Source organism: Ursus maritimus, unplaced genomic scaffold (genome assembly GCF_017311325.1).
Source record: "Ursus maritimus isolate PB19 unplaced genomic scaffold, ASM1731132v1 scaffold_19, whole genome shotgun sequence".
NCBI lineage: Eukaryota > Metazoa > Chordata > Mammalia > Carnivora > Ursidae > Ursus > Ursus maritimus.
Genome location: NW_024424341.1, coordinates 42,434,304 through 42,460,760, shown reverse-complemented (window position 1 = coordinate 42,460,760; position 26,457 = coordinate 42,434,304). Strand labels below are relative to the sequence as shown.

The 26,457-nt window shown below is 42.7% G+C and overlaps 1 protein-coding gene across 2 annotated transcripts; it reads left to right on the top strand.

The window, feature by feature from the left end:
- LOC103677245 (zinc finger protein 418-like) lies at positions 1-22,960 on the top strand. 2 transcript variants are annotated; one of them, XM_040633786.1, is made up of 3 exons: positions 1-201; positions 3,135-3,261; positions 18,173-22,960. In XM_040633786.1, exons 1-3 carry the CDS (start codon positions 169-171, stop codon positions 20,974-20,976), a joined length of 2,964 nt encoding a protein of 987 aa, XP_040489720.1. In that variant the 5' UTR covers positions 1-168; the 3' UTR covers positions 20,977-22,960. The 2 variants fall into 2 exon arrangements, with proteins under 2 accessions (XP_040489720.1, XP_008704722.1); XM_008706500.2 differs by lacking the exon at positions 1-201 and adding an exon at positions 435-1,337.
- The last annotated feature ends 3,497 nt before the right edge of the window (positions 22,961-26,457 follow it).

Sequence of the window (26,457 nt, the reverse complement as noted above, 5' to 3'; positions counted from 1 at the left end):
CTCGGGTGTGCCGGGGCGGGACTGAAGTGACGGAACTGTCAAGGCGCAGAAGTCGTTGTCCCCACGGCAGAGAGGCGGGTCCGCGGCTGGCGACGCCGCCCGGGCTGCCCCGCGGCGGGGCCGGGACGGGGACTGCCGGCCGGGTGTCCGCTCCGCCCACAGAGTCCGATGGCGGCGGCCGCGCCCAGGGACCCGGCTCAGGTAAACGCTCGTCCCCCGGGCCCTCCCCGCCGTTCCTCCACCCAGACCCGAAAGGCCCGAGCGCGGGGCGCCTGCTCGCGTCCCTGCGGCCCAGGCCCGGGTGTCCGGGACAGGGAGGCGCCGGCGGGCGGGGGCCCGTGTGTGAACGCCGGCGTGCTGGCTGCGGGACGGGCTCCGGGCCGAGGGGCCGGCTGGGGCAGAGGCTGGAGGGGGCCTGAGACGGGAGGATTCTGCCCTCAGGGAACAGAGCGTGAGGCGGAGTCACGCCCGGAATAGCGGGCCGAGGTGCGGTACCTTCGTTCCTAGGGCACTGGACGGTCGTGAGCAGAAGAGGAACACAGTCAGTGTTAGGGGGTTAACAACTTTCCAAAAGTTGCTCGAGGGAGAACAGGTTGGAGTGGGGGTGATGGAGACAAGGGAATACCGGGAGTGGAGTTCTTGTCGGAGGTCACTGAGCTGGTAGGAGAAGCACTGAGGATTGAGGCACAGAGGTTAGGTAGCCTGAGGTCACTTGGTTCAAGGGCTGGGCGGGATGCAGGGAAGGCCTGATCTCGTCGAGCTCAGTCTGGTTTCCTCCCCTCAGCCGCAAGTTCTGAAGGTTGTGAAAGCACGTAGAGAACCTATTCAAGTAAGGAGAGGCTGCCTCAGTCCCTTACTGGTCTTGACATCGCCAGTATGGTGTCCAGGACTGTGGTATTTTGAGGCTCTTCCCTTGCTGTTTTTCTAGCTGCTGGATATGGGCACCTTGAGGCTACCCCAAGCCCAGGGTCCTGAGTGCAGCCCAAGGGTTACATGCAGTGTTCCTGTTGCTGTCAGCCAATATAATCAGGTGTGAGAAGTTATCCCAGAAATAAATACCAAAGTGTGCAAATGCTTGAACCTGTTTGCATTCTCCCTGCTTCCAAGAGCTGAGGGTCAAGAATCAGGCCTCAAATGTGGCTGTTGAGAATTTGGGCATCTGTTATGTAGGTAATGAGAGGTTTGGATAAGGGAGGGGTGGTCTTACCAAAGTCTTAATAGGATCCATCTGTTTGCAGAAAAGATAACAGACTCTGGGGGTAACGGAGGAGGCAGGGAGCCTAGGAGGAGGCAGCTGCTATAATCCAGATTGATGGACCAAAGTGGTGGCCATAGAGGTGGGTGAAAAGTTGGACTCTGTCCTTTTTTTTTAAAGAGGGGTAGATTTTTTGATGTTGTAGTTGAGAGAGAGAAAGGAAAGAGTCCAGGATAACCCCAGTGGTTTTTGGTCCTCGCAGCTGAAGGGATGGAAGTTCCATCAACTGGGATGGGATGATTGATGGTAGGTTAATTTTCTTTGGGACTATGAGGAGTTTTGTTTGGTCCTGTTAAGAGTCTGAGATGTTCCAGAGAATTGTGAATGGAGACAGCAAATGGATTTCCGGATTCACAGGTCTGGATATCTTGGGCGGAGGTTTTAGATGAAGACATCCAAAAGTGGTGACTATTGTGTGGACCAGGATGGAGCTGTGGATTACATTTAGATTGGGGAATGCTGGTCATCATGACAATCCCTTTGCTGGCCAGATAGAGGAGGCTGCATGATGAGGAATGATTGTCTTGCTGTGCACCTGATTAGTGTTGCTGGGCACACAAATGCAGGTGGGAAGTGATCATGGTAACCGTATGGAAGAGAGAATGGTTTGGCAGGTGATCAAGGCTTCCATGGGATGAGTGGACATGAGATGGCTATGGAGGCATAGGAGTAATTGAGACAAGATGACACAGACCAGGCTCCTGCTTATTCACTACTGTAGTTTCACTGGGATTTTGTGGTGAGCTTTGGTGGGGTCTGTGGTGTTCAGTCTTGATGGTGGATAGGTCTGGGGCAGACTTTCAAAAGTGGGGGCTATTGTGAGGACCAGGATGGAACTGTGGATCACATTTAAGTGTAATGTAGGTTATAGTGGTAATGCTATTTACAGGTTAGACTGGGGTGTATGCTGAGAAGTGGGTCTCTTGCTTAGCACCTGGTTGAGAACCTAAGAATGAGAAACACAGGGGAGGGAGAGAAGTGATAGTGCAAATGGTGTGGGGGAGAGGATGATCTGGGAGGTGGCTAAAGCTTCCATGGGATGTGTGGGTGCAAGATGGTTTCAGAGGCAAAGGAGTTATTGAGGCAAGATGAAACCGAAGGCAGGGCTCCTGCTAATTCACTACTGTATGAATTTACCAGAATTTTGTGGTGAGTTTTCATGGGGTCTGAGCGTTTAGTTAGGTCTTGTTGGTGGATAAGATCTGGGGTAAATGGTAGTCGTTTGTGAAAGTCATTATGCCTGGCAGGGAGACTATAAGAATTGGGGTTTTAGGGAAGATTGAGTGGAGGGTGGGAGTTCTGACTGCGATGGTACAGCAAGTCCGGTACAGAAGTGGAATGGGTCATGGGCATCTGTAATCCATGTGTGCCTCTGGGTGGCTAGTATTGAAGCAAGGATCAGAGATACAGAGGAGGCCTTCAAAGCAGAATTCAGGGGTTTGGCCAAAGTAGAGCTGTGGGAGTGCAGCTGTGGGGACTGAAGATGTGAGAGAGGTACAGTTTAAAGAACGGTGTGCACAACAAGAAGAAATGTGAACTAAGGGCCTCAAGGTGTTGGAGCTGAAGGGTAAAGCATGAGCCCACATATTATTGTGTCTTGGGAGTCTCGAAATAGAGACCCTGGGGAAATCGACAGTATGGACCCTACAGGTCAGGAGGAATTTGGATGACATCTCTGTTCCTCCTTCCTGATGTTGCTGAGGGCAGAACACAATGAATAAAGAGAACCTAAAGATAGGGTGGGCATTAGTGGCACGTAGGCCTGGCATTTCTGAAGTGGGGAGCTCTGAAGGAAGATGAGTGTGGGATAGATGTGTGGGGAGATGGGTTGTGGGACCCCAGAGAATGTTCATGGTTTCATCTGTCCCCATCATAACAGGATAGTGTGACCTTTGAGGACATTGCTGTGTACTTCTCCTGGGAGGAGTGGAGGCTCCTTGATGAGGCTCAGAGATGCCTGTACCACGATGTGATGCTGGAGACCTTTACACTTATATCCTCACTGGGTAAGGCCCTCACCCTCCCCAGTGGCCTGAACTAGGCTTTATACCCTCCCCACCCACCATTTCTCAGTGTCTCTCACATGTGGGCCATGGGCACTGCTTGCTTCTCAGCTTTCTGGGTAATTGCTGTGTTGATAGGGCTGGTTTATTTGCACTGCCCTCTTCTCTCCCCTGCAGCCTCAGTACCTGCTATACTGAACCCTCTTAGGAAAGGAGTCAAGGTTAGTAGGTTTTCAGTGAGCTTAATGAATTTCGCCATGCTTGTCCTTTGTTTGGGTCAATGTGTCAGATCCTTGTCACTTCTGTATCCTAGGGTTGGTTGGTTTCTTTTTAAAGTAAGCTCTATACCCTTGGGGCTTGAACCCTCAACCCTGAGATCAAGAATTGCATGTTCTGCTGACTGAGCCAGACTGTTTTCCAGTTTTTGATCTCTTTTAGCTGACATTTCCTTGTGTCTGCTTGTGCCAGGTTTGCAGGCATTGTCATAGTCACTACTTACTTGAGACATAGGCTACTTTTCAACACATTCCTGCAACGTTTGTAGTTTAGGTGGGCATTTTCTTTTTTTCCCCCCAGCCTTCTGGAGATACAAAATTGTAAAAGTGCACCAGGGGTGCCTGGGTGACTCAGTCAGTTGAACATCTGAGTCTTGGTTTCAGCTCAGGTCATGATCTCAGGGTTGTGGGATTAAGCCCTGCATCTGGCTCCACACTCAGCACAGCGTCTGCTTGTCCCACTTTCATCCCCCCACTTGTGCTCGCTCTCTCAAATAAATCTATAAAATCTTAAAAATACATATATGTTAAAAAAAAATAAGTGCACAGTGTGATGATTTGATACATGCATGTATTGTAATATAATTTCCACAACTGAAGTTCATTAAATATCTACCACATCATAAAATTACATTATTTTTTTGTAGAAATGCTTACATCTACTCTCAGTAAATTTCACATATACAACATCATTATTAACTGTGGTCACCATGCTGTATGTTACATATTCAGAACTTTTTAATCTTTTTAAAAAATATTTTATTTATTTCAGAGAGAGTGAGGGGGAGAGAGAGAGCATGAGTGGCATGGCAGGGGAGGGAGAAACAGATTCCCCAATGAGCACGGGGCCCAATGCGGAGCTCAATCCCAGAACCCTGGGATTGTGACCTGAGCTGAAGGCATATGCTTAACTGACTGAGCCACCCAGGCACCCAAACTTTTTCATCTTATAACTGAACATTTGTACCTTTTGCCCATCTTCCCATTTCCCCCCACACCCCAGCTCCTTGCATTCTACAGGCGTACCTCAGAGATATTTTGGGTTTGGTTCCCGACCACCACAATACAGCAAACATCACAATAAAGCAAGTCAAATGAATTTTTCATTATCCCAGTACATATAAGTTATGTTTATTACACTATAGTCTTTTCTTGTTTGGTTTTAGGGAGCGCACAAGTGGGCAGGGAGGGGCAGAAGGAGAGGGAGAATCTTTTTTTTTTTTTTTTTTTTTAAGATTTTTTTTTTTTTTGTGAAAGAGAGAAAGCCAGGGGGAGGGGGAACACAGCGGGGGGAGTGGGAGAGGAAGAAGCAGGCTCATAGCGGAGGAGCCTGATGTGGGACTCGATCCCGGAATGCCGGGATCACGCCCTGAGCCGAAGGCAGATGCTTTAACGACTGCGCTACCCAGGCGCCCCGGAGAGGGAGAATCTTAAGCAGGCTTCATACTCAGCACAGGGCCTGACAGGGGCTCGGTCTCACAACCCCGAGATCATGACCTGAGATGAAATCAAGAGTTGGACTCTTTTTTTTTATTTTAAAGATTTTATTTATTTATTTGACAGAGAGACAGCCAGCGAGAGAGGGAACACAAGCAGGGGGAGTGGGAGAGGAAGAAGCAGGCTCCCAGCAGAGCAGGGAGCCCAATGCGGGGCTCCATCCCAGGACCCTGGGATCACGCCCTGAGCAGAAGGCAGACGCTTAACGACTGAGCCACCCAGGTGCCCCTTTTTTGTTTTTGTTTTTAAAGATTATTTATTTATTTATTTGAGAGAGAGCAGGAACTGGGAGGAGACGGTTCAGAAGTAGGCTCCCCTCTGAGCAGGAGCCAGATGACGCGGGGCTCGATCCCAGGGCCCTGGGATCATGACCTGAGCTGAAGGCAGACACTTAATTGACTGAGCCACCCAGGTGCCCCCAGGATGTGCAGATTCTTAGAGGTAATAATGGAATGTTCAGGAAATGACAAGTCTTTCTTTCAGGTGGAAACAAGGAGCAGGGGCAATAGGAGTCAGAACTGCAAACTTGGGTGTCTACCCTGGAGGTAATGAGAAGTTTGTATCAGAAGAGGAGGCAATCTTACCAAGGCCTTTTTTTTTTTTTTTTTTTAAGATTTTATTTATTTATTTGAGAGAGAGACAGCCAGCGAGAGAGGGAACACAAGCAGGGGGAGTGGGAGAGGAAGAAGCAGGCTCCCAGCGGAGCATGGAGCCCGATGGGGGACTCGATCCCAGGACCCCGGGATCATGCCCTGAGCCAAAGGCTGATGCTTAATGACTGGGCCACCCAGGCGCCCCAAGAGTTGGACTCTTAGCTGACTAAGCCACCAGGTGCTCCTGTTTATACTATAGTCTACTAAGCGTGCCAGAGCATTATGCACGCCCCACAAAAAAAATGTACATTTAAAAATATTTTACTGCTGAAAAATGCTACCATCATCTGAAATTTCAGCAAGTATTTTTTTGCTGGTGAAGGGTCTTGCCTTGATATTGATAGCTGCTGACTGGTCAGGGTGGTAGCTTGCAAGGTTAGGGGAGCTGTGGCAATTTCTTAAAATAAGACAACAGTGAAGCTTGCTGCGTTGATTGACTCTTCCTTTCATAAGCTATTTCTATGTAGCATGTGATGCTGTTTTACAGCATTTTACGCACAGTAGAACTTCTTTCAGAATTGCAGTCAGTCCTCTCAAATCCTGTTGCTGTTTATCAGCTAAGTTTATGTAATATTCTGAATTCTTTGTTGTCATTTCCACAGTCTTTACAGCATTTTCATCAGGAGTAGATTCCGTCTCTTTTTTTTGAATTTTTTAAATAATTTTAATTCTAGTATAATGAAATACAGTGTTTTTTAAAACGTGTTTTTAAATTTTAGATTCCATCTGAATAAACTTTCTTTGCTCATCGATACGAGGCAACTTCTCATCCATTCAAAAATTTTTTTTAATTTTAATTTTTTAACACTTATATTCAATTAATTAACATGTAATGTATTATTTGTTTCAGGGGTACAGATCCGTGATTCATCAGTCTTATATCCATTCAAATTTTATCATGAGGGGGCATGGGTGACTCAGTTGCTGGGCGTCTGCCTTTGGCTCAGGGCGTGATCCCAGGGTCCTGGGATCGAGCCCTACATCGGGCTCCTTGCGCAGCGGGAAGCCTGCTTCTTCCTCTCCCACTCCCCCTGCTTGTGTTCCCTTTCTCACTGGCTGTCTCTCTGTCAATAAATACATTACATCTTTAAAAAAATTTTTTTATCATGAACTTGCAGCAATTCAATCATATCTTCAGGCTCCTTTTTTTTTTTTTTTTTAAGATTTTATTTGAGAAAGAGCGAGCAAGAGAGTGGGAGGAGGAACAGGGGGAGAGGGACAAGCAGATTCCATGCTGAGTGCCAGGCTTGATCCCAGGACCCTGAGACCATGACCTGAGCCGAAATCAAGAGTCAGATGCTCAACCAACTGAGCCACCAGGCGCCCCTGGAGGCTCCACTTCTAATTCTAGTTCTCTTGCCATTTCTGTTACATCTGCAGTTACTTTCTCCATGGAAGTCTTGACCCCTTCAAAGTCATCCATGAGGGTTGACATCAACATCCAAACTCCTGTTGATATGCTACCCATGCCACCCATGAATGGCAGCTGGAATGATGAATCCTTTCCAGAAAGTTTCGATTTACTTTGCCCAGATCCATCAGAAAAACCATTCTGGCAGCCCTCACCTTACAAATTGTATTTCTTTCTTTCTCTTTCTTTCTTTCTTTCTTTCTTTCTTTCTTTCTTTCTTTCTTTCTTTCAAGATTTATTTATTTATTTGAGAGAGAGGGAGAGTGCATGTGTGTGTGAAGGGTGGGGGGAGCAGAGGGAGAGGGTTTTACTAGCCGACTCTATGCTGAGTGTGTAGCTGACACAAGGCTCATTCTCAACAAATTGTATTTCTTAAATAATAAGGCTTGAAAGTCAAAATTGGGGTGCCTGGATGGTGCAGTTGGTTAAGTGTCTGACTCTTGGTTTTGGCTCAGGTTGTGATCTCAGGGTCGTGAGATCAAGGCCCACGTCGGGCTCCAAGCTCACCTGGGAGTCTGCTTGAGATTCTTTCTCCTCCTACTCCTCCTGCTCCTGTGCGCATGTGCACTCTCTCAAATAAGTCTTTAAAAAAAAAAAAAAGTCAAAATTACTTAGGCTGCATGGGCTACAGAATGGATGTTGTGTTAGCAAGCATGAAAACATTAATGTACATCTCCATCAGAGCTCTTGGGTGACCAGCTGCTTTGTCAATGAGTAGTAATATTTTGAAAGAAATCTTTTTTTCTGAGCAGTACGTCTCAGCAATGTGCTTAAAATAGCCGGTAAACCATATTATAAACAGGGTGCTGTCATCCAGTCTTTCAGGCAGAGTAGATTCAGCATAATTCTTAACGGTCCTTGGATTTTCAGAATGATTAATGAGCACTGGCCCCTAACGAGAGAGTTCCCCTATCCTTTGAAGCCAGGCATGACGTCTCTAGCTCTGAAAGTGCTAGATGGGATCTTCCAATAGAAGGCTGATTTGTCTGCATTGAAAATGTGTTGTTTCGTGTAGCCACCTTCATGAATGGTCTTAGCTAGATCTTCTGGATCACTTGCTGCAGCTTCTGCATCAGCACTTTGTATTTTGATGGTCTGGAGATGGCTGCTTTCCTTTAATCTCAGGAACCAACCTCTGCTGACTTTGAACTTGTCTTCTGCCGATTCCTCACCCCTCTCAGCCTTCGTAGAATCGGAGACAGGACCTTGCTCTCGATTAGGTTTTGGCTTAACGGAATGTTGTGGCCACTTTGATTTTCTGTGCAGACCACTAAAACTTTCTCTGTAACCGTAGTAAGGCTGTTTTGCTTTCTTATCATTTGTGTGTTCACTGGAGTAGCACTTTGAATTTCCTTCACAGACTTGTGATTTTTTTGCCTTCACAACTTGGCTACACTTGGCCAGCTGTTGGGCTCAAGAGGCTTAGCTAGCTTTTGGCCTGTCTTGGCTTTCGACATACCTTTCTCGCTAAGTGTAATCATTTCTAGCTTTTAATTTAGAGTGAAAGATGTGTCACTCTTCTTTTCACTTGAACACCTGGAAGCTATTGTAGAGTTATGAATTGGTGTGATTTCAACGCTGTTGTGTCTCAGGAAATAGAGTGGCCCAAGAGAGAGAGATAGGTCAATGACTGGTCATGGAACAGTTAGAAGAGACACAACATTTATCGTTTATTGATTATGTTAAATGTCACATGGGCATGGTTCGTGGCGCTCCAGAACAATTACAGTAGTAACAAAGGTCTCTGATCACAGATCACCATAACAAATACGGTAATACTGGAAGCATTTGAAATATTGCAAGAACCACCAAAATTTGATACAGACATGAAGTAAACAAATGCTATTGGAAAGATGGTGCCAATAAACTTGTTCATTGCAGCGTTGCCACAGACCTTCACTTTGTAAGAAACACAGTATTTGTGAAGCATCATAAAACAAAATGCCTTAAAACTAAAAAATAAATAGATATGCCTATACTCTCTGTTTCTATGTTTTGGCTTTTTTTTTTTTTTCCTAAACCTTCCAACCACAGCGTACGAGGGTTCCTTCTACCTTCACCCTCACCAACACTTATCTCTGCTCTTTTTGAAGGTAACGATCTTATCAAGCGTGGGGTGATACATCATTGTGGTTTTGATGTGCATTTTCCTGATGACTAGTGGGAAAGATCATTTTTTCATATACCTGTTGGCTGTTTGTAGATTTTCTTTAATAAAATGTCTATTCAGGTTCTTTGCCAATATATTAATCCAGTTGTTTCTTTGTTAGTCAGTTGTATGACTACCTTATGTATTTTAGATGTTAACCATTATGAGATAAAGCATTTGCAAATATTTTCTCCCTTTATATTTTGTTGATTGTTTCCTTTGCTATGCAGAAGATTTTTAGTTTGATGTAGCTGGACTTTATTTTTGCCTTTGTTGCCTTTGGTTTTTGTTTCCTATCTGAAAACTCATTGTTAAGACCAGTGTCAAGGAGCTTTTCTCTATTGTTTTACATTTTCATGTCTACATTGAAGTCTTTAATCCATTTCGAGGTAATTTTTGTGAGTGGTGTAAGGTAGGGTCCTGGTTTCTGTTTTGTTTTGTTTTGTTTGGCATGTGCATATCCAGCTTTCCCAGCACCATTTATTGAAGAGACTGTCCTTTTCCCATGTGTGTTCTTGGCACCCTTGTCAAAGAGTAGTTGACTATATCTGTGTGGGTTTATTCTGGGCTTTCTATCATATTTCATGGGTTTGCATGTTTGTTTTTATTCCAGTACCATAGTGTTTGTACTACAGTTTGAATTCACAAGGTGTGGTCCCTCTAATTTTGATCTTCATGATCAAGGTTTCTTTGGCTATTTGAGGTCATTTGTGGGGCAATTTTAGGATTCTTTTTCTGTTTCTGGTAAAAATGCCATTAGAATTTTGGTACATCTTGCATTGAATTTTAGGTTGCTTTATGTAGTAGGAACATTTTAATAATAATTCTTACAGTCCACAAACATGGAATATCTTTCCATTTATTTGTGTCTTCAGTTTCTTTCATTGGTGTCTTTTTCATTGTACACATCTTTCATCTCCTTGGCTAAATTTCTTTCTTTCTTTTTTTTTTTTTTTTTAAAGATTTTATTTATTTATTCGACAGAGAGAGAGAGACAGCCAGCAAGAGAGGGAACACAAGCAGGGGGAGTGGGAGAGGAAGAAGCAGGCTCATAGCAGAGGAGCCTGATGTGGGGCTCGATCCCGTAACGCCGGGATCACGCCCTGAGCCAAAGGCAGACGCTTAACCGCTGTGCCACCCAGGCGCCCCCTAAATTTATTTCTAAGTATTATATTTTTTAATGTTCTTTCAAATGGGATTGGTTTCTTAATTTCTTATTGAGATATTTCATTGTTAGTAATAGGCACATCTGATTTTTGTATGTAGATTTTATATCCTGCAAATTTACTGAGTTTGTTCAATTTGAGTTTTTTGGGGGACTTCTTAGGGTTTTCTTTATATAAAATCCATGTCATCTGCAAACAGACAGTTTTCTTTCTTTTCTGATTGCTCTGGATAGGACTTCCAGTACTACTTTGAATAGCAGTTACGAGCATAGGCATCCTTGTCTTGTTACTGATGGTAGAGGAAAAGTTTTTATCCTTTCACTGTTGAACGTATTCTTAGCTATGGGCTTATATATGGCCTTTGTGGTATTGTGGTGCATATCTTCTGTACCTAATTTTGGGGGAGTTTTTATTGTGAAAGGATTCTGAATTTTGTCAAATGTTTTTTCCACATCTAGTCAGATGGTCATATGAGTTGCCTTCGTTCTGTTAATAAGATATGGCACATTTATTGATTTACTTATGAGGGACCACCTTTGTATCCCAGGGATAAATCTCACTTAATCATATTTATGATTCTTTTCATATGCTGTTGCAGTTGGTTTCCTAGTACTTTGTTGAGCTTTTTTACATCTATGTTCATTAGGGATGTTTACTTGTAATTTTGTTTTCTTGTAATGTCTTTCCCTGGCTTTGGTGTCCTAATATTAGCCTTCTAAAATGAGTTTGAAAACGTTTCTTTCTTCCCTTTCAGATTTTTGGAAGAACTTGAGAGTTTAATCCTTAAAATGCAGATAGAAATCATCATGAATCCATCTGGTCATTTCCTTTTCTTTGTTGGGAGATTTTTGATTACTGATTCAATTTCCTTGTCTATTTGGATTTTCTATTCTGATTCAGTGTTGGGGGGTGCCTGGGTGGCTCAGTTGATTAAGCTTCTGCCTTCAACTCAGGTCATGATCCCAGGGTCTTGGGATCAAGCACCACATCTGGCTCCCTGCTCAGTGAGGGGCCTATTTCTCCCTCTTCCGTTCCCTCTGCCTGTCCTGCTCTCTCTCTGTCAAATAAATAAACTCAAAAAAAATTTTTTTAAATGATTCCGTGTTGGTAGGTTGTGTGTTTCTAGGAATTTATTTTAGGTTTTCTAATTTGTTGGTGTATAATAGTTCATAGTAGTCTTTTATGATCCTTGTAATTTCTCCCCTTTTCTGAATTAATTTGAGTCTTGCCTTTATTCTAAGTTAGTCTAGCTAAAGGTTTTTCAACTTTATCTTTTCAGAAAAGCAGCTCTTTTTATTGTTTTTCTGGTTTCTATTTTATTTCTGTTCTGATCTTTGTATTTTTCTTTGTTTCACTAACTTTGGTCTTAGTTTGTTCTTTTTCTAGTTCCTTAAGGTGTAAAGTTAGGCTGTTTATTTGAGATTTTTATTTATTTATTTTTTTAGTGCTGGCATTTATCGCTCTAAGCTTTTTTCTTAGAACTGCTTTTTCACATTCCATATGTTTTGTTTTCCATTTTCGTTTTTCTCAAGATATTTTCTTATTTTGCTTTTGATTTTTCCTTTGGCCAATTGATTGGATAGGCATGTGTTGTTTAATGACCACATATTTGAATTATTAAGCTTCCTCATGCTTTTTTTTTTTTTTTAAGATTTTATTTTTTAAAAAAATATTTTTTAAGTAATCTCCACACCCATTGGAGGGGGTCAGACTCACAACCCTGAGACCAAGATTCGCAGGCTCCACTGACTAAGCCAGCCAGGCACCCTGTCCTCATGTTATTGATTTCTAGTTTTATTCATTGTGTTATGAAAAGGTACTTGATAGAATTTCAGTCTTCTGAAATTTGTTAAGACTTGTTTGACATAACATATGATTTATCCCAGAGAATATTCTGTGTGCACTTGAGAATGTGTATGCTGCTGTAGTGGGATGGAATATTCTATATATGTCTGTCGGATGCATTGGGACCATAATGTTCAATTCGGATACATCCTTACTAATATTTTGTCTGTATATCCACCCATTGTTGAAAGGGGGATATTGATATTAATATTTAATTGCTGTCTTTTCTGCTTTCAGAGCTAGTTAAATGTGCTTAATACTTAGATGCTCTGATGTGTGATGCTTACAAACCTACAATTTTTACATCTTCTTGATGAATTCATTCCTTTATCATTATATAATGACCTTCTTTGTCTCTTGACAAAGAGACAGCTGTTGACTTAAAGTCTGTTGTATCAGCTATGAGTATAGCTACCCATATTCTGTTTTGGTTTCCATTTGTGTGGAATATCTTTCAGTTCCTTTACTTTCAACCTTTTGTTTTGATTTCAGCCATGGTATCTCTTTTGCGATCTTGTTAATTATCATCTTAGTGTTTTGTAGTACCTTTTTTCCTCTCTTGCTGTCTTCCTTTGTGATATGAGGATTTCCAATGGTGTTATGCTTTCATTCCTTTATCTTTTGTCTCTACTGTAGGTTTTTGTGTTGTGGTTACCCTGAGGCTTATTTAAATCATCTTACAACGTTCTAGTTGAAACTGATAACTTTAATTGCATATAAAAACTCTTTTACTGGGGCGCCTGGGTGGCTCAGTCGTTAAGTGTCTGCCTTCGGCTCAGGTCATGATCCCGGAGTCCTGGGATTGAGCCCCACCTCAGGCTCCCTGCTTGGTGGGAAGCCTGTGTCTACCTCTCCCACTCCCCCTGCTGGTGTTCCCTCTCTCACCGTGTCTCTCTCTGTCCAATAAATAAATAAACTCTTTAAAACAAGCAAACAAAAAAACTCTTTTACTCACCTCCTTCACATTTTATGTTTTTAATGTCACCATTTATGGGGCGGCTTGATCCCAGGACCCCCTAGACCATGACCTGAGCCAAAGGCAGATGCTATCTGACTGAGCCACCCAGGTGCCCCACATCTTTTTATATTTTGTAACCATTCACAAATCATTGTAGATATAGTTATTTTTAATACTCTGGTGTTTTGTCCTGCATACTGGTGTTGAGTGATTATCACACTATTGAAGTATTAGATTACAGTAGTCCCCTGTTATCCAGGGAAGGATATGTTCGAAGACTCCCAGTGGGTGCCTGAAACTTCAGATAGTACGGAACCCTATATATACTAAGTTTTTTCTTATACTTACATACCTGTGATAAAGTTTAATTTATAAATTAGGTACAGTAAGAGATTAACAACAATAAATAAAATAATATGAAAGTTGTGTAAATGTGTTCTGTTTCTCTCAAAATATCTGATTATACCACACTCACCCTTCTTGTGATGGTGTGAAATGATACAAGGCCTAAATGATGAGGTGAAGTGAGGTGAATGAGGTAGGCTTTGTGACATAGCATTAGGCTACTATTGACCTTCTGACAATCTGTTAAAGCACAGAAGGATCATTTGCTTTTGGACTGTAGTTGACCATGGGTAACAAACCATAGAAAGTGAAATAGATAAAGATGGACTCCTATATTTTGAATATGACTGTACAGTTGCATTTATCAGTGTGTTCTGTATTTTCATGTTACACATTAGCATACTTTCATTTCAGTTTGAAGAACTGTGTTTAGCATCTTTTGTAGGGTAGGTCAAGTGGTGATGAACTCCCTCAGCTTCTGTTTGGGAAAATCTTTCTCCTTCATTTCTGAAGGACAGCTTTGCTGGTAAAGTATTTTTAGTTTGAAGTTTCTTTGTTGCGTATTTAGAACACATCATCCTACTTTCTCCTAGTATTTAGTGTTACAGCTGAGAAAAATGCTCATAGCCATATGAGGGGGAGGGGAGTTCCCCTGTATGAGTTTTTCTCACGGTTTTCAAAGTCTCTGTCATTACATTTTGAATTTTATCATATAGTTGACCTTTGAACAACATGAGGGTTAGGGGTGCCAACCCCCATGCAGCCAAAAAACCATATATAACTTTTGACCGTCCCCAAAACTTAGCTGCTAATAGCCTGTTCTCCACCAAAGCCTTATTAATACCATAAAGTCAACCCATGTTTTGTATGTTATATGTATACTGTATTCTTACATTAAAGTAAGGTAGAGAAAAAATGTTAGAATCATAAGGAAGAGTAAATACGCTTGTGGTATTTTACTGGATTTATTGGAAAAAGTCTGCTTATGAATGAATCCGCACAAACCCATGTTCTTCAAAAGGGTCTTGTTGAAGTCCTCTTTGGTTTGAGTCTTTTGGGGGACTTATGAGCATTATGTACCCAGATGTCCATGTCTTTCCACAGATCTGGGAAGTTTTAGTCCATTATTTTTTAATCCATTATTGTTTAAATAAGATTTCTGTCCCTGCCTGTCTTCTTCAGGGCCCCCATAATGCAAATATTATTCTGTTTTCATAATGTCCTATACCCACATAGACTTTCTTTATTCACTCTTTTTAGTTGTCTTTTTTCTAATTGAACTGAATGATTTCAAAAGACATATCTTCAGGGGCGCCTAGGTGGCTCAGTTGGTTAATCGGTTAATCATCTTCCTTTGGCTCAGATCAGGATCCCTGGGATCGAGCTTTGCATCAGGCTCCCTGCTTCTCCTTTTCTGTCTGCTCCACCCCCTGCTTGTGCTCTCTCCCCCTCTCTTTCTCTCAAATAAAATCTTTGAAAAAAAATGTGCAGAGCACTACTAAAAAAAAAAAAAAAAAAAAAAAAAAAAAAGACATATATTCAGTTTCCGATTCAGATTTGGATTGATGAGGCTGGCTGTTGATGCTCTCCATTGCATTTTTCATTTCTTTTTCCTTTTCTTTTTCTTTCCTTTTCCTTTCTTTTTTCTTCCTTTCTTCCTTTCATTCATTCATTCATTCAAGTTGGCGGCAGAGTGAGGGAGAGGATCTCAGGCAGACTCCATGCTGAGTGCAGAACCTGACATGGGGCTGGATCTCACAACCCTGGCATCATGATCTTAGCCAAAATCAAGAGTCAGATGTTTAACTGACTGAGCCAACCAGATGCCCCTCCATTTTTCTTTTCATTCATCATATTCTTTACCATAACTTTTTTCCAGTACAATTAACATACAGTGTTCTTCTATTTGTTTCAGGTGTACAGTATATTAACCATAATTTTTTTGGTCCTTTTTTATGTTTTCTTATCTGTCAAAAAAATCTTATATTGTTTATAATTGTTCTTATTTCATTGAATTGTCTGTTTTCTTGTAGCTCATTGAGCTCTCTTAAAACAATTATTTTGAAATCTTTGACAGTTCCTAGATCTGCATTTCTTTGGGGTGACTGATCAATTACTGTTTTCCTTTGGGGTGTTCCGTTTCCTTGAATTTTTGTGTTTCTTGTAGCCTTGCATTGATGTCTATACATTTCATGCAGTAGTCCCTTCTTCCAGACTTTACAGAAAGGTTTTGGTGGGGAAGATCTTTACCTGTGTGTGGATGTGAGTGCACCAGGTTGGTGGGGTGTGGCAGTTCCAACTACAGCTTGATCAAGAGGCTTAGTGTCTATGCAGCTCTGATGAGATCAGTGTCATCAAAGACTGTAGGAGTCCTCAGTAGCCAGGGCGGTGTGTGTCCACAGTAGTAGAGAATGCTACTGGGAACCTCCTGATCTCTTTCTCCCACAGGAAATGTTTTGGCTGTGGGTTCCCTTGATGCCAAGTCCAGCTCTTGGGTTCTTTGTGGTGGTGGTAGCATTGGTGTCTTATGTGCAGGCACCAGTGGAGTGGGTATGTGTCTTGGTTCTAAGAGTGTGAATAGACCTGGATTAATAGTAGTTTTAGGGTCCCAGTTTCTGAATAGCCTGCTGCAGTGTTGACTTGCTGTGTAAGATGCAGTTGTATACTGACTATTGATGGAGCTTGTGATTGGAGCATGGGTACACTCAGTGTCTCTGGGATTGGTGGAGCTGACTAGCCCACAAGGGCCATGGCTCTCGTGCCTGAGACCTGGGCACTCAGGTGACAGCCATGGAGTTAGGTTATGGAATATAGGCAACCATGGAGCAGTTGCAGGGTTGAGGTCCAGGGTATATGCAGGGTTGGTGTGAGCTCGTTTTTGGGTGGAGGGGTTAACTCAGTGTATTATTCTCTGGCAGTTCCCCCATGGTGATAGCTATTGATTACCTTAGTGCAAAAGCTGCCGGGGTCTTTTGCAGAGCAGGCATATGGGGTCCATGCCTACAAACACTTGGATACCTCTGCTGTGTGATGTGTGATGTTCTGCCGCTGTTGCAGGATTTGTTGACGTTCTCTGCAGCAGAGGCTGCTGAGGTCCCCTACAGAGTAGGGGAATGCAGTGGCATCAGCCCTTTGGCTGACAAAGCTCTCCCCTTCTTATTTTCTGTCTATATCCAGCTGTCTTCACTAAGCCAGTTCCCCATCTATCCTTTCTTTCTTTCTTTTCTTTCTTTCTTTTTTTTTTTTTTTTTTTAAGATTTTATTTATTTATTTGACAGAGATAGAGACAGCCAGCGAGAGAGGGAACACAAGCAGGGGGAGTGGGAGAGGAAGAAGCAGGCTCATAGCGGAGGAGCCCGATGTGGGGCTCGATCCCATAACGCCGGGATCACACCCTGAGCCGAAAGCAGACTCTTAACCGCTGTGCCACCCAGGTGCCCTGCCCCATCGATCCTTTCTGTGTGGTTATTCTCCTTTTTGTATGCTCCATTGTGTCACTGTAGTATTTTTTTTCCTATGATTTTAGTTATTTGAGAGAGAGAGAGAGCAAACACACAAGCAGGGGGAGTGGTAGGAGGAGAGGGAGAAGCAGGCTCTCTGCTGAGCAGGGAGCCTGATGCAGGGCTCAATCCCAGGACCCTGGGATCATGACCTGAGCCAGAGGCAGATGCTCAACCAACTGAGGCACCCAGGTGCCCCTGTGTTCTGTAATATCTTAATTGACTCTTAAGCCTGCCAAAGGCAAAGGCTGATTTCCTCTGCTCTTATGCTGACGTCACTCACCTTGCTGTCTTTTGTGCTGAATAGCCCGGGACAGTGCTGGGTATTCATTTGTCCTGTTTTTCCCTTAGGACTTGTATCGTCCATGTCCCATGTAGTTGCTCAGGGCTTTCAGGGAAGAATCCTTTGTGTATCACAGGATGGGCAGGACTGCAGACATGGCAGAGTGGACTCATAGGGGCCTGGGCCTGGTCAGTGGCTGGAGTGTTCATATCACACCAGGCCCCCCATGGTGAACCTGTCTTTATTCACCCACACTTTCATGCCATTTCCAGTGGCCACACTTCATTTCTACCTTTTTGTCTCCATTTTGTCATTTTGCCAGTTTGTCAGTTCTCTCATCATTTCTACTATGACTTCCAGCACAGGGATAATTTCTACCTCTCTGGACTCCACATCTCACCCATTTCTCTCACTGTTTGTGTATTCCAGCATTGGCCACAAGATGTTCGTGTATCCCTGAATTGACACTGAACAGCAGCTAATCTGTTGCTGTTGGATTTTAATGGGCTTGGATGCATGCTTTTACCCAGCCTCACATCAGCAGTAGCAAAGGTCCTGCCAAAGACTGTTGGCAGAGAAATGAGTTGTAGTTCTTGGCTCTGTTTCTTGTCTCATAGCCTGTCTTTGTATCCTTCCCTGGTGGGGTCTCCACCATTCTGTGACCTTAGGGGTCAAATAATGCATAGTGGCTGCTCCTTCAACTGAATTCCAACTGCGTGTCCAAAAAAGCATGTCATACACTCCTGCCTAGATGAGATGGATGCATATATGTGATGGGCTCAGCCCCTCGCGATAGTGAACACGAATTTCACCAGCGTTTCTTTGCCTTCAGGTTGCTGCTGTGGAGCAGAGGATGCAGAGGCACCCTTTGCACAGAGCACTTCTGTAGGTGCGTCACAGACCGGGACGCCCACGGCAGCTGTGTCTTCCCGGAAGACCCACCCCTGTGAGATGTGTGGTCCAGTCTTGAGAGACATTTTCCATTTGGCTGAGCACCAGGGAAAAGGAAGCAGCCAGAAACTGTTGAGGTGTGGGGCATGTGGGAAACGATTTTATTGCAGTGCAAAGTTTCAACAGCAGCAGGAGCAGCACGTGGGAGAGAAACCGTTTAGATGCAGTGTGGACAAGGCATCTTTTGTGAAGAGCTGCAGAATCCATAGTTCAGGAAAGCCCTCTACCTGTGGAGAGGTTGAGAAGAACTTCCTGTCTGGCTCAAGACAGCTGCAGCAAGAGGCCACTCACACTGGGGAGAAACCACACACGATCACCCAGTGCAGGGCAACTTTACAAAGCAGAAAAAGTCATCATACCTGGGGAGAATGCAAGAAAGCCTTCAGTCCCAAACACACGCTTGTTCAGGACCACTGTTTTGTGTGCAGTGAATGTGGGAAAACATTCAGGTACAAATCTTCATTTGCTATACACCAGAGATTCCATACTGGAAAGAGACATCATGAGTTTGGTGAATGTGAAAAATCCCTTAGGCAGAGCTCAACCCTCAGTCAACATGGAAAGACTCACACTGGGTCCAGGCAATACAAGTGCAGCAGATGTGGGAAATCCTTAAGCCACAAATCTGTCCTCATTTATCCCCAGAGATGGCACAATGGAGAAAACAGTTACGTGTGCAGTGAATGTGCAGAATCTTTTAGCCATAGCTCAGTGTTGATTCCATGTAGAGTTCAAACTGGTGAAAGGCCTTATAAGTGTAGTGACTGTGCAAAATCTTTCACCTCTATCTCTGCCCTCAGTTATCATCAGAGATCTCACACAGGGGAGAGGCCTTATGAATGCAGTGAATGTGGGAAATCTTTTATCTCTAGATCTGACCTCCGTTATCATCAAAGAGTTCATTCTGGAGAAAGGCCTTATGAGTGCAGTGAATGTGGGAAATCTTTTATCACTCGTACTGCTCTCCGTTATCATCACAGAGTTCACACTGGAGAAAGGCCTTACGAGTGTAGTGAATGTGGCAAGTCCTTTACTCGAAGAAATAACCTCATTATACACCTAAGAGTTCACTCAGGTGAAAGGCCTTATGCGTGTAGTGAATGTGGGAAATCTTTCACCTTTAGCTCCAGCCTGCGTTACCACCACAGGGTTCACACTGGAGAAAGGCCTTACGAGTGTAGTGAATGTGGAAAATCTTTTAACAATAGGTGGACACTCATTCGACACCGGAGAATTCACACAGGAGAAAAGCCTTATGTTTGTAGTAAATGTGGGAAATCTTTTACCTGTAGCTCCACACTCCAGTATCATCATCGAGGTCACCTTGGAGAAAGACCTTACGAATGTAGTGAATGCGGGAGATCTTTTACCACTAGTTCTGCCCTCCGTTATCACCAGAGAGTTCATACTGGGGAAAGGCCTTATGAGTGTAATGAATGTGGGAAATCTTTTATTTCTAGGTCAGACCTCCATTATCATCATAGAGTTCATTCTGGAGAAAGGCCTTATGAGTGTAGTGAATGTGGGAAATCCTTTATCCGAAGAAATAACCTCATTTTACACCAGAGAGTTCACACCGGAGAAAGGCCTTACAAGTGTAGTGAATGTGGGAAATCTTTTAACAATAGGTGGACACTCATTCAGCACCAGAGAGTTCACACGGGAGAAAAACCATACGTGTGCAGTGAATGTGGGAAATCTTTTACCTGTAGCTCCACACTCTGTTACCATCAAAGAGTTCACGAAGGTAAAAGGCCTTATGAATGCAACGAATGTGGTAAATCTTTTACCTCCAGTTCCACTCTCCGCTATCATCAGAGAGTTCACACCGGAGAACGGCCTTACAAGTGCAGTGAGTGTGGGAAATCTTTTACCTTTAGTGCCAGCCTTCGTTATCATCACAGAGTTCACAGTGGAGAAAGGCCTTATGAGTGCACTGAATGTGGGAAATCCTTTAAGGATAGATCACAATTCAATAAACACCGGAGAACTCACACGGGAGAAAGGCCTTATGAGTGCAATGAATGTGGAAAGACTTTTAGCCAAAAATCTTCCCTGTCAATACACCAGAGAATTCATAATAGCGAACGGTCTTATGAGTGTAGTGCCTGTGGGAAATCTTTTACATCTGTCTCTGGCCTTGGTTATCACCATAGAGTTCATAGGGGAGAAAAGCCTTATCAGTGCAGTGAATGTGGGAAATCTTTTACCAATAGCTCAATACTGATTCGACACCAGAGAGTTCACACAGGAGAAAGACCTTACGTGTGCAGTGAATGTGGAAAATCTTTTACCAGTAGTGCTACCCTCTCTTATCATCAGAGAGTTCATGCAGGTAAAAGGCCTTATGAATGCAGTGAATGTGGGAAATCATTTACGTCCAGTTCCACCCTTCGTTACCATCAGAGAGTTCATGCAGGAGATAGACCATATGGGTGTAGCGAGTGTGGGAAATCTTTTATCTCTAGCTCTAAACTACGTTATCATCAGAGAGTTCACACTGGAGAAAGACCTTACGAGTGCAGTGAGTGTGGAAAATCCTTCAGGGATAGTTCCCAGTTCAGTCAACACCGGAGAGGTCATACTGGAGAAAGGCCTTACGAGTGCAGTGAATGTGGGAAGTTTTTTACACGAAAGTCTACCCTCTCTCAACATCAAAGAGTTCACAGTAGAGAAAGGCCTTAGGTGTGCAGGGAATGTGCGATTTCCTATTCACTGTAACAACACCGGAGGGAACTCTGAGGAGCCATCTCTGAACTGAATCTCAGACATCTAAACATGCACAGTGGGAGATCCCTTGTAAGTTTCAGTAATGTAGTAGGCTTGTGTAAATATGTTGCACTTTCTAAACTGTCCAGGGCTTTCTAGATTTAGCCCACTGCTAGATTTTGTGACCAAAGCCTTTCACCTCTCCTGCCTGGCAGGTCCGCAAAGTGTGCAGCAGTCACCTCCACGGCGTATTCAGGGAAGCTGACCTTTGTTCTCTCACGAGTTAGAACAAGTTAGGAGTAACCTGAGCCCTTAGGGTCAGTTTCCCCATCTCCTTAACTACCTTGGGTATGGACCTGAATCACTGATGACCCAGGGTTTATGAGTTTGGCTGGCAGCTTACAGAGAATGACTACCTTTTTCAGAGACGTGTTAGTCTCATGTGACACTTGTGATGAGTTTTTCCAGCTTCCAAGTCCCAAACAGTGATTGTCTGCCACACATTGCTTTGGCTTATGTGATGATCAAGGCCTTACTCTTTAAGTCCTCTTTCATCTTGGATGCTGTACTTTGTGGGGTAGTTTATGTATGGATATGGGCTCAACAAGCGTCGCTGGGTGAACTTTTTAGGAGTCTCAGATTGCCCATGCTTGAGGAGGGGGGGGAGGATGGCAGCAAATAGCTTGCCAGTTTTGACCAAATTTGCATTGCTGCCCCACGACCTCTGAAAAAGTCCAGGGCTTTCTGGTTTTCATTTGAGATCTCGATGCTTTGTGTTTTAGGAGTCTCAGTGATGACCCCAAGGAGGGGGCAGGTGTGAAACCCTCAGATGCTTCTGAAAAGAGCATGAATTTTTTTTCCCCTTACTCAAAGGAGATACCACAGGGGATGTCAGCACTGTTGAGGGGTTATCTTTCCCAGCTTTACAAACAGCCATGTGCCCTGATGTCCACAGTCTTATTGGGCTAGGGTTACTGGTTATAAGACCACAGTGGGCAAGGGAAACCATAATTGGTACAGAAACACTGGCTTAATAGGAAGTGGAGGAGACTGCAGCCAACTAGATGCAATGTGCCTCTTCTAAAAATGGATCCAGACAAATTTCTGTGACAGTGACTTTGCAGAATCAGTGTGTATACAAATCTCAGGACCTCCAGGCATATTTATCTTGTGTGGGTAAAGTCGTTGTCAGAGAAAAAAATAAAAACTAAAATAATCAAAAGTTCTGTGGTTTCCTCTCAGTGCTGTTTGCCTCAAAGCCACTACCACAGAGGTGGGAAAAAAGATAAAGGGGGATCTGTATTCCTGAGATATGGCACTTGTGACCCAGGAAGCATTCCCATTCATTATATGGAAATATTCTTCATTGTTGTCCACATTTGCTGCCACTGAGGTAATATCCCCACAGGCATGAGAAAGAGAAATGGAGTCAGTGTGGGGTTGTCAAACCTATTTTCCAAAAAGAGTGGGACATAGATATTTTATCTTGAGCCATTTTTAAAGCTTTATTGTGGTATAGTTTATATATGTACTAACCTGCATATATTTACAGTATAATTTGGTAAGTTTGACATAGTTACAAACTTCTGAAACCATCATCATGGTCTGGATAATGACCATACCTGTCACATTATGTTTACCTCATGTCCTTTTGTAATCTCTCTTGCCCCTCCCACCTCTCCAGGTAACCTCTGATTTACTTTCTCTTAACAATAGATGGATGGATACCTTTGAATTTTTTGAATTTATGTTTGGAATTGAGTATTTTGTTGTTTTTCTTTATGTGTCACAATTACTTTGAGATTCATTAGTGATACTATATGAGTAGTGGGTGTTTTTTTTGTGTGTGTTTTTTGCAGAGTAATATTTTTGGATATACTGGTTTATCCGTTTATCTGTGTATGAGGATTTGGGTTTTTTCTAGATTTTGACTATTGAAGATAAAGCTATTATAAACATTTGTGTTCTTTATGTGAATGTATGTTTCCTTGATCTTCTGTTGGTAACTTAGAGTATGATGTCTGGGTCACGGGGTATGTAAATGTTTTACTTTTGATTATACCTTTTGCATCTTCCCAGCAGTGTATGAGAGTTCCATTTTGTCCACATTCTGAGTACTTGGTTTGGGCAATCATTTTAATTTTAGCCCTTTTAATAAGTTTTTAGTGTTCTCTCATTTTTTTTTTTAAAGATTTTATTTATTTATGTGACAGAGAGACAGACAGCCAGGGAGAGAGGGAACACAAGCAGGGGGAGTGGGAGAGGAAGAAGCAGGCTCATAGTGGAGGAGCCTGATGTGGGGCTCGATCCCATAACGCCGGGATCACGCCCTGAGCCGAAGGCAGACGCTTAACCGCTGTGCCATCCAGGCGCCCCTAGTGTTCTCTCATTTTAATTGCATTTCTGTAAGGATTCATGATGCGCATTTTTTCCAATGCTCATTTGCTATCTACATCTCTGGTAAAATGCCTGTTCATATCTTTTTCTTATTCTTTGAGCTTTGGCTATTTTCCTGTAACAGGACAGTGAAACAAGTGTGTGTTCCCATGCATACGCTATTCACAATGAAATGAATAGCTGTACCCTTTTAAATTTTTTCTGCATTATTAACATGTTCTCCATCACATTCTTTTTAAATTTTTTTTTAAAGATTTTATTTATTTATTCGAGAGAGTGAATGAGCAGTGGGGAGGGGCCGAGGGAGACAGAGAAAGAGAAGCAGACTCCCTGCTGAGCAGGATGCCCAATATGGGGCTCCGTCCCAGGACCCCAGGTTCATGACCTGAGCCAAAGGCAGCCGCTTAACTGACTGAGCCACCCACATGCCCCATCACATTCTTTTTTAAAATATTTTTATTTATTTATTTATTTATTTATTTATTTATTTATTTGGAGAGACCGAGAGCTAGTGGGGGATGAGGGTGGCAGAGGGAGAGGGAGAAGCAGACTCCCAGCTGAGCAAGGAGTCTTGAGGCTCAATCCCAGGATCCTGGGATCATGACCCAAGCCAAAGGCAGACACTCAACCAACTGAGCCACCCAGGTGCCCCTTTCCATCACATTCTCCTTAAGTGCAGTCATTGAAGAATCTGATAAAGCCTTGCTTTGCAGTGGTTACGCATTTTCCTGCCTTATCGCCATTGGGGTTGGTGGGTTGGAGCAGATGGGGGACAAGGTTGCATTAGTACAGGCTGGGCTTCGAGTCCCAAAGCCTGGCTGGGGGGTGATGTGGAGGTCATAATTAGACTAACCAAGCCCTGGTCCAGGGTCCCTAAGTTTAATTCCTGGGTTCCTGGCCATTGTAAGGACCCACAGGCAAATGCCCCCATCCAGGGCCTCAGTTTCATCCTATGTAAAATGGGGATTAGGAACTGCCCTATCGCCTGGTCCATTGGAAATTGTGAAGAGTTGAGCTGTCAATTCCTGTATAGCTCTACCTATGGGGAACAACCTAGAGCCAGGCACCTCTAGCTCTCCCTGTTTCCACCAGACCACTGTGCCCCTAGGTGTGTCAGGAATCGAGCTTCTCAGGAGCCCCTGAACTAGGTCAGTCCCCAAAACCCACCTGCAGGGAGGAGGGTCTGCACTGTACTGAGTTCTCAGTGTGGATTCCTGGGAATATCTGGGCAACTCCCCAGAGCCCCTTGAACCTCAGTTTGCTGACTATGACATAGAAGTGATGATGGTGTTTACCTTGGCCCCTGGGAGCATCAATAAAAGTAACAGAACACTGAGCACTTACATGACAGAATTCCATGGGATTTTGAGCTTGTATATAATGTTTTTCTATCAAGTTTTTAATATAAATATTTCTATAACTTTTTCACAGTTCTTCCTGTGCTTAGCTCTCTATTATTGGCATTTATATTGCATTAATAATATCCTAGTTTTGCTCATTCTATAGAGTGCCACATAAATCAATATATTTACTGTGGAATTTTGTCCAATCCATGTATGTTTGACCTAGCTTATTTTCTCTTCTGAATCACTAAGACCAAGAGCATGTTCACCAATTGGTGGATTATTTCAGAAATACTTTGATTCATTTTCTTTCTTTTTTTTTTTTAATTGAGAGAGAGTGCCCCAGTGGGGGGAGGAGGAGAGGGACAAGCAGACTCCCTGCTGAGCAGAGAGTCCCATGCAGGGATTGATTCCAGGTTCCTGAGATGATGATCAGAATGACATGATGCTTAGCCGACTGAGCCACCCAGGTGCCCTGATTCTTTTTCATATGTACTGAGAGAGCTCTTCTTATGGACCTCTACTTGCTCTAACTGCCAGATTAATTCTCTTCAGGCCCTCTTTAGACAGATTTGACTTATGATGCTTAAATGCAAAATGACCAATACTATTAAAGTATGTTATTCCACACACCAGAGATTCTTTTCACATAGCTATGTTTTGGTTCATTAAGAGTCATTTTTTTTCTTTCCTAAAAATTCAATGCAAGTTTTACTTATTTAAAACTTGAACTGTTTAATATGTACACAACAGATGACCACTTGGAAAAACAACATTTTAATGAATTTTGTTAGAGTGCACTGGAAAGCTTCCAAGTACATTTAAATTCAGTGAAATGTTGCTGATATAAAGTAGAAATGATAAAGTAATAAATATATAGCTATATAAATTTTCTACAATTAGAATGTTTTTGACACATTAAAAAATTTCAGTCCACTTTAGTTTTAAATGTGTTAAATGTAAATTTTGAAATCAAGATGAAATTTTCATAATTTATTGTATAGTTGTGTGTGTGTATCTCCATATACTGGATAATTTTCACAAAAATTGTCTGTTTTAAAACTTTTCCTAATATTTTATGGCTTGTATGGGTACTGAAAATATTATAGTTCTTTTTTACATTATATGTTATTTTTGTGATTAAATTTTTTAGTTGTCTTTGTATTTTGCATATATTTTTATTTTAAAAAAGTGAAAAGCATATTTTGTGGTTTTAAATTGGGGTCTTGTTTTGTAATGACTTGCACATTTCAAGTGTAGGTTTGTTAAAAAATATATATTTATCTTTTGTCTATGGCCATACCACCCTGAACTTGCCCGAGCTTGTCTGATCTTGGAAGAAGAAAAATCTTTTTTTTTCTTTTAAATAATCTTAGGCTTTTTGTTTTCTTTTCTTTTCTTCTTCTTCTTCGTCTTCGTCTTCTTCTTCTTCTTCTTCTTCTTCTTCTTCTTCTTTTTTAAGATTTTATTTTTTTATTTGACACAGAGAGAGAAGAACACAAGCAGGGGGAGTGGGAGAGGAAGAAGCAGGCTCCCAGCGGAGGAGCCTGATGTGGGGCTCAATCCCAGGACTCGGATCATGCCCTGAGCTGAAGGCAGATGCTTAACGACTGAGCCACCCAGGCACCCCAGCTTTTGTTTTCATGTTAGGCTTGATGCAGTTAATTTTCTGTTTGACCTGAGATATAAATTGAGATTTTTTTTCTTTTTCATTTGG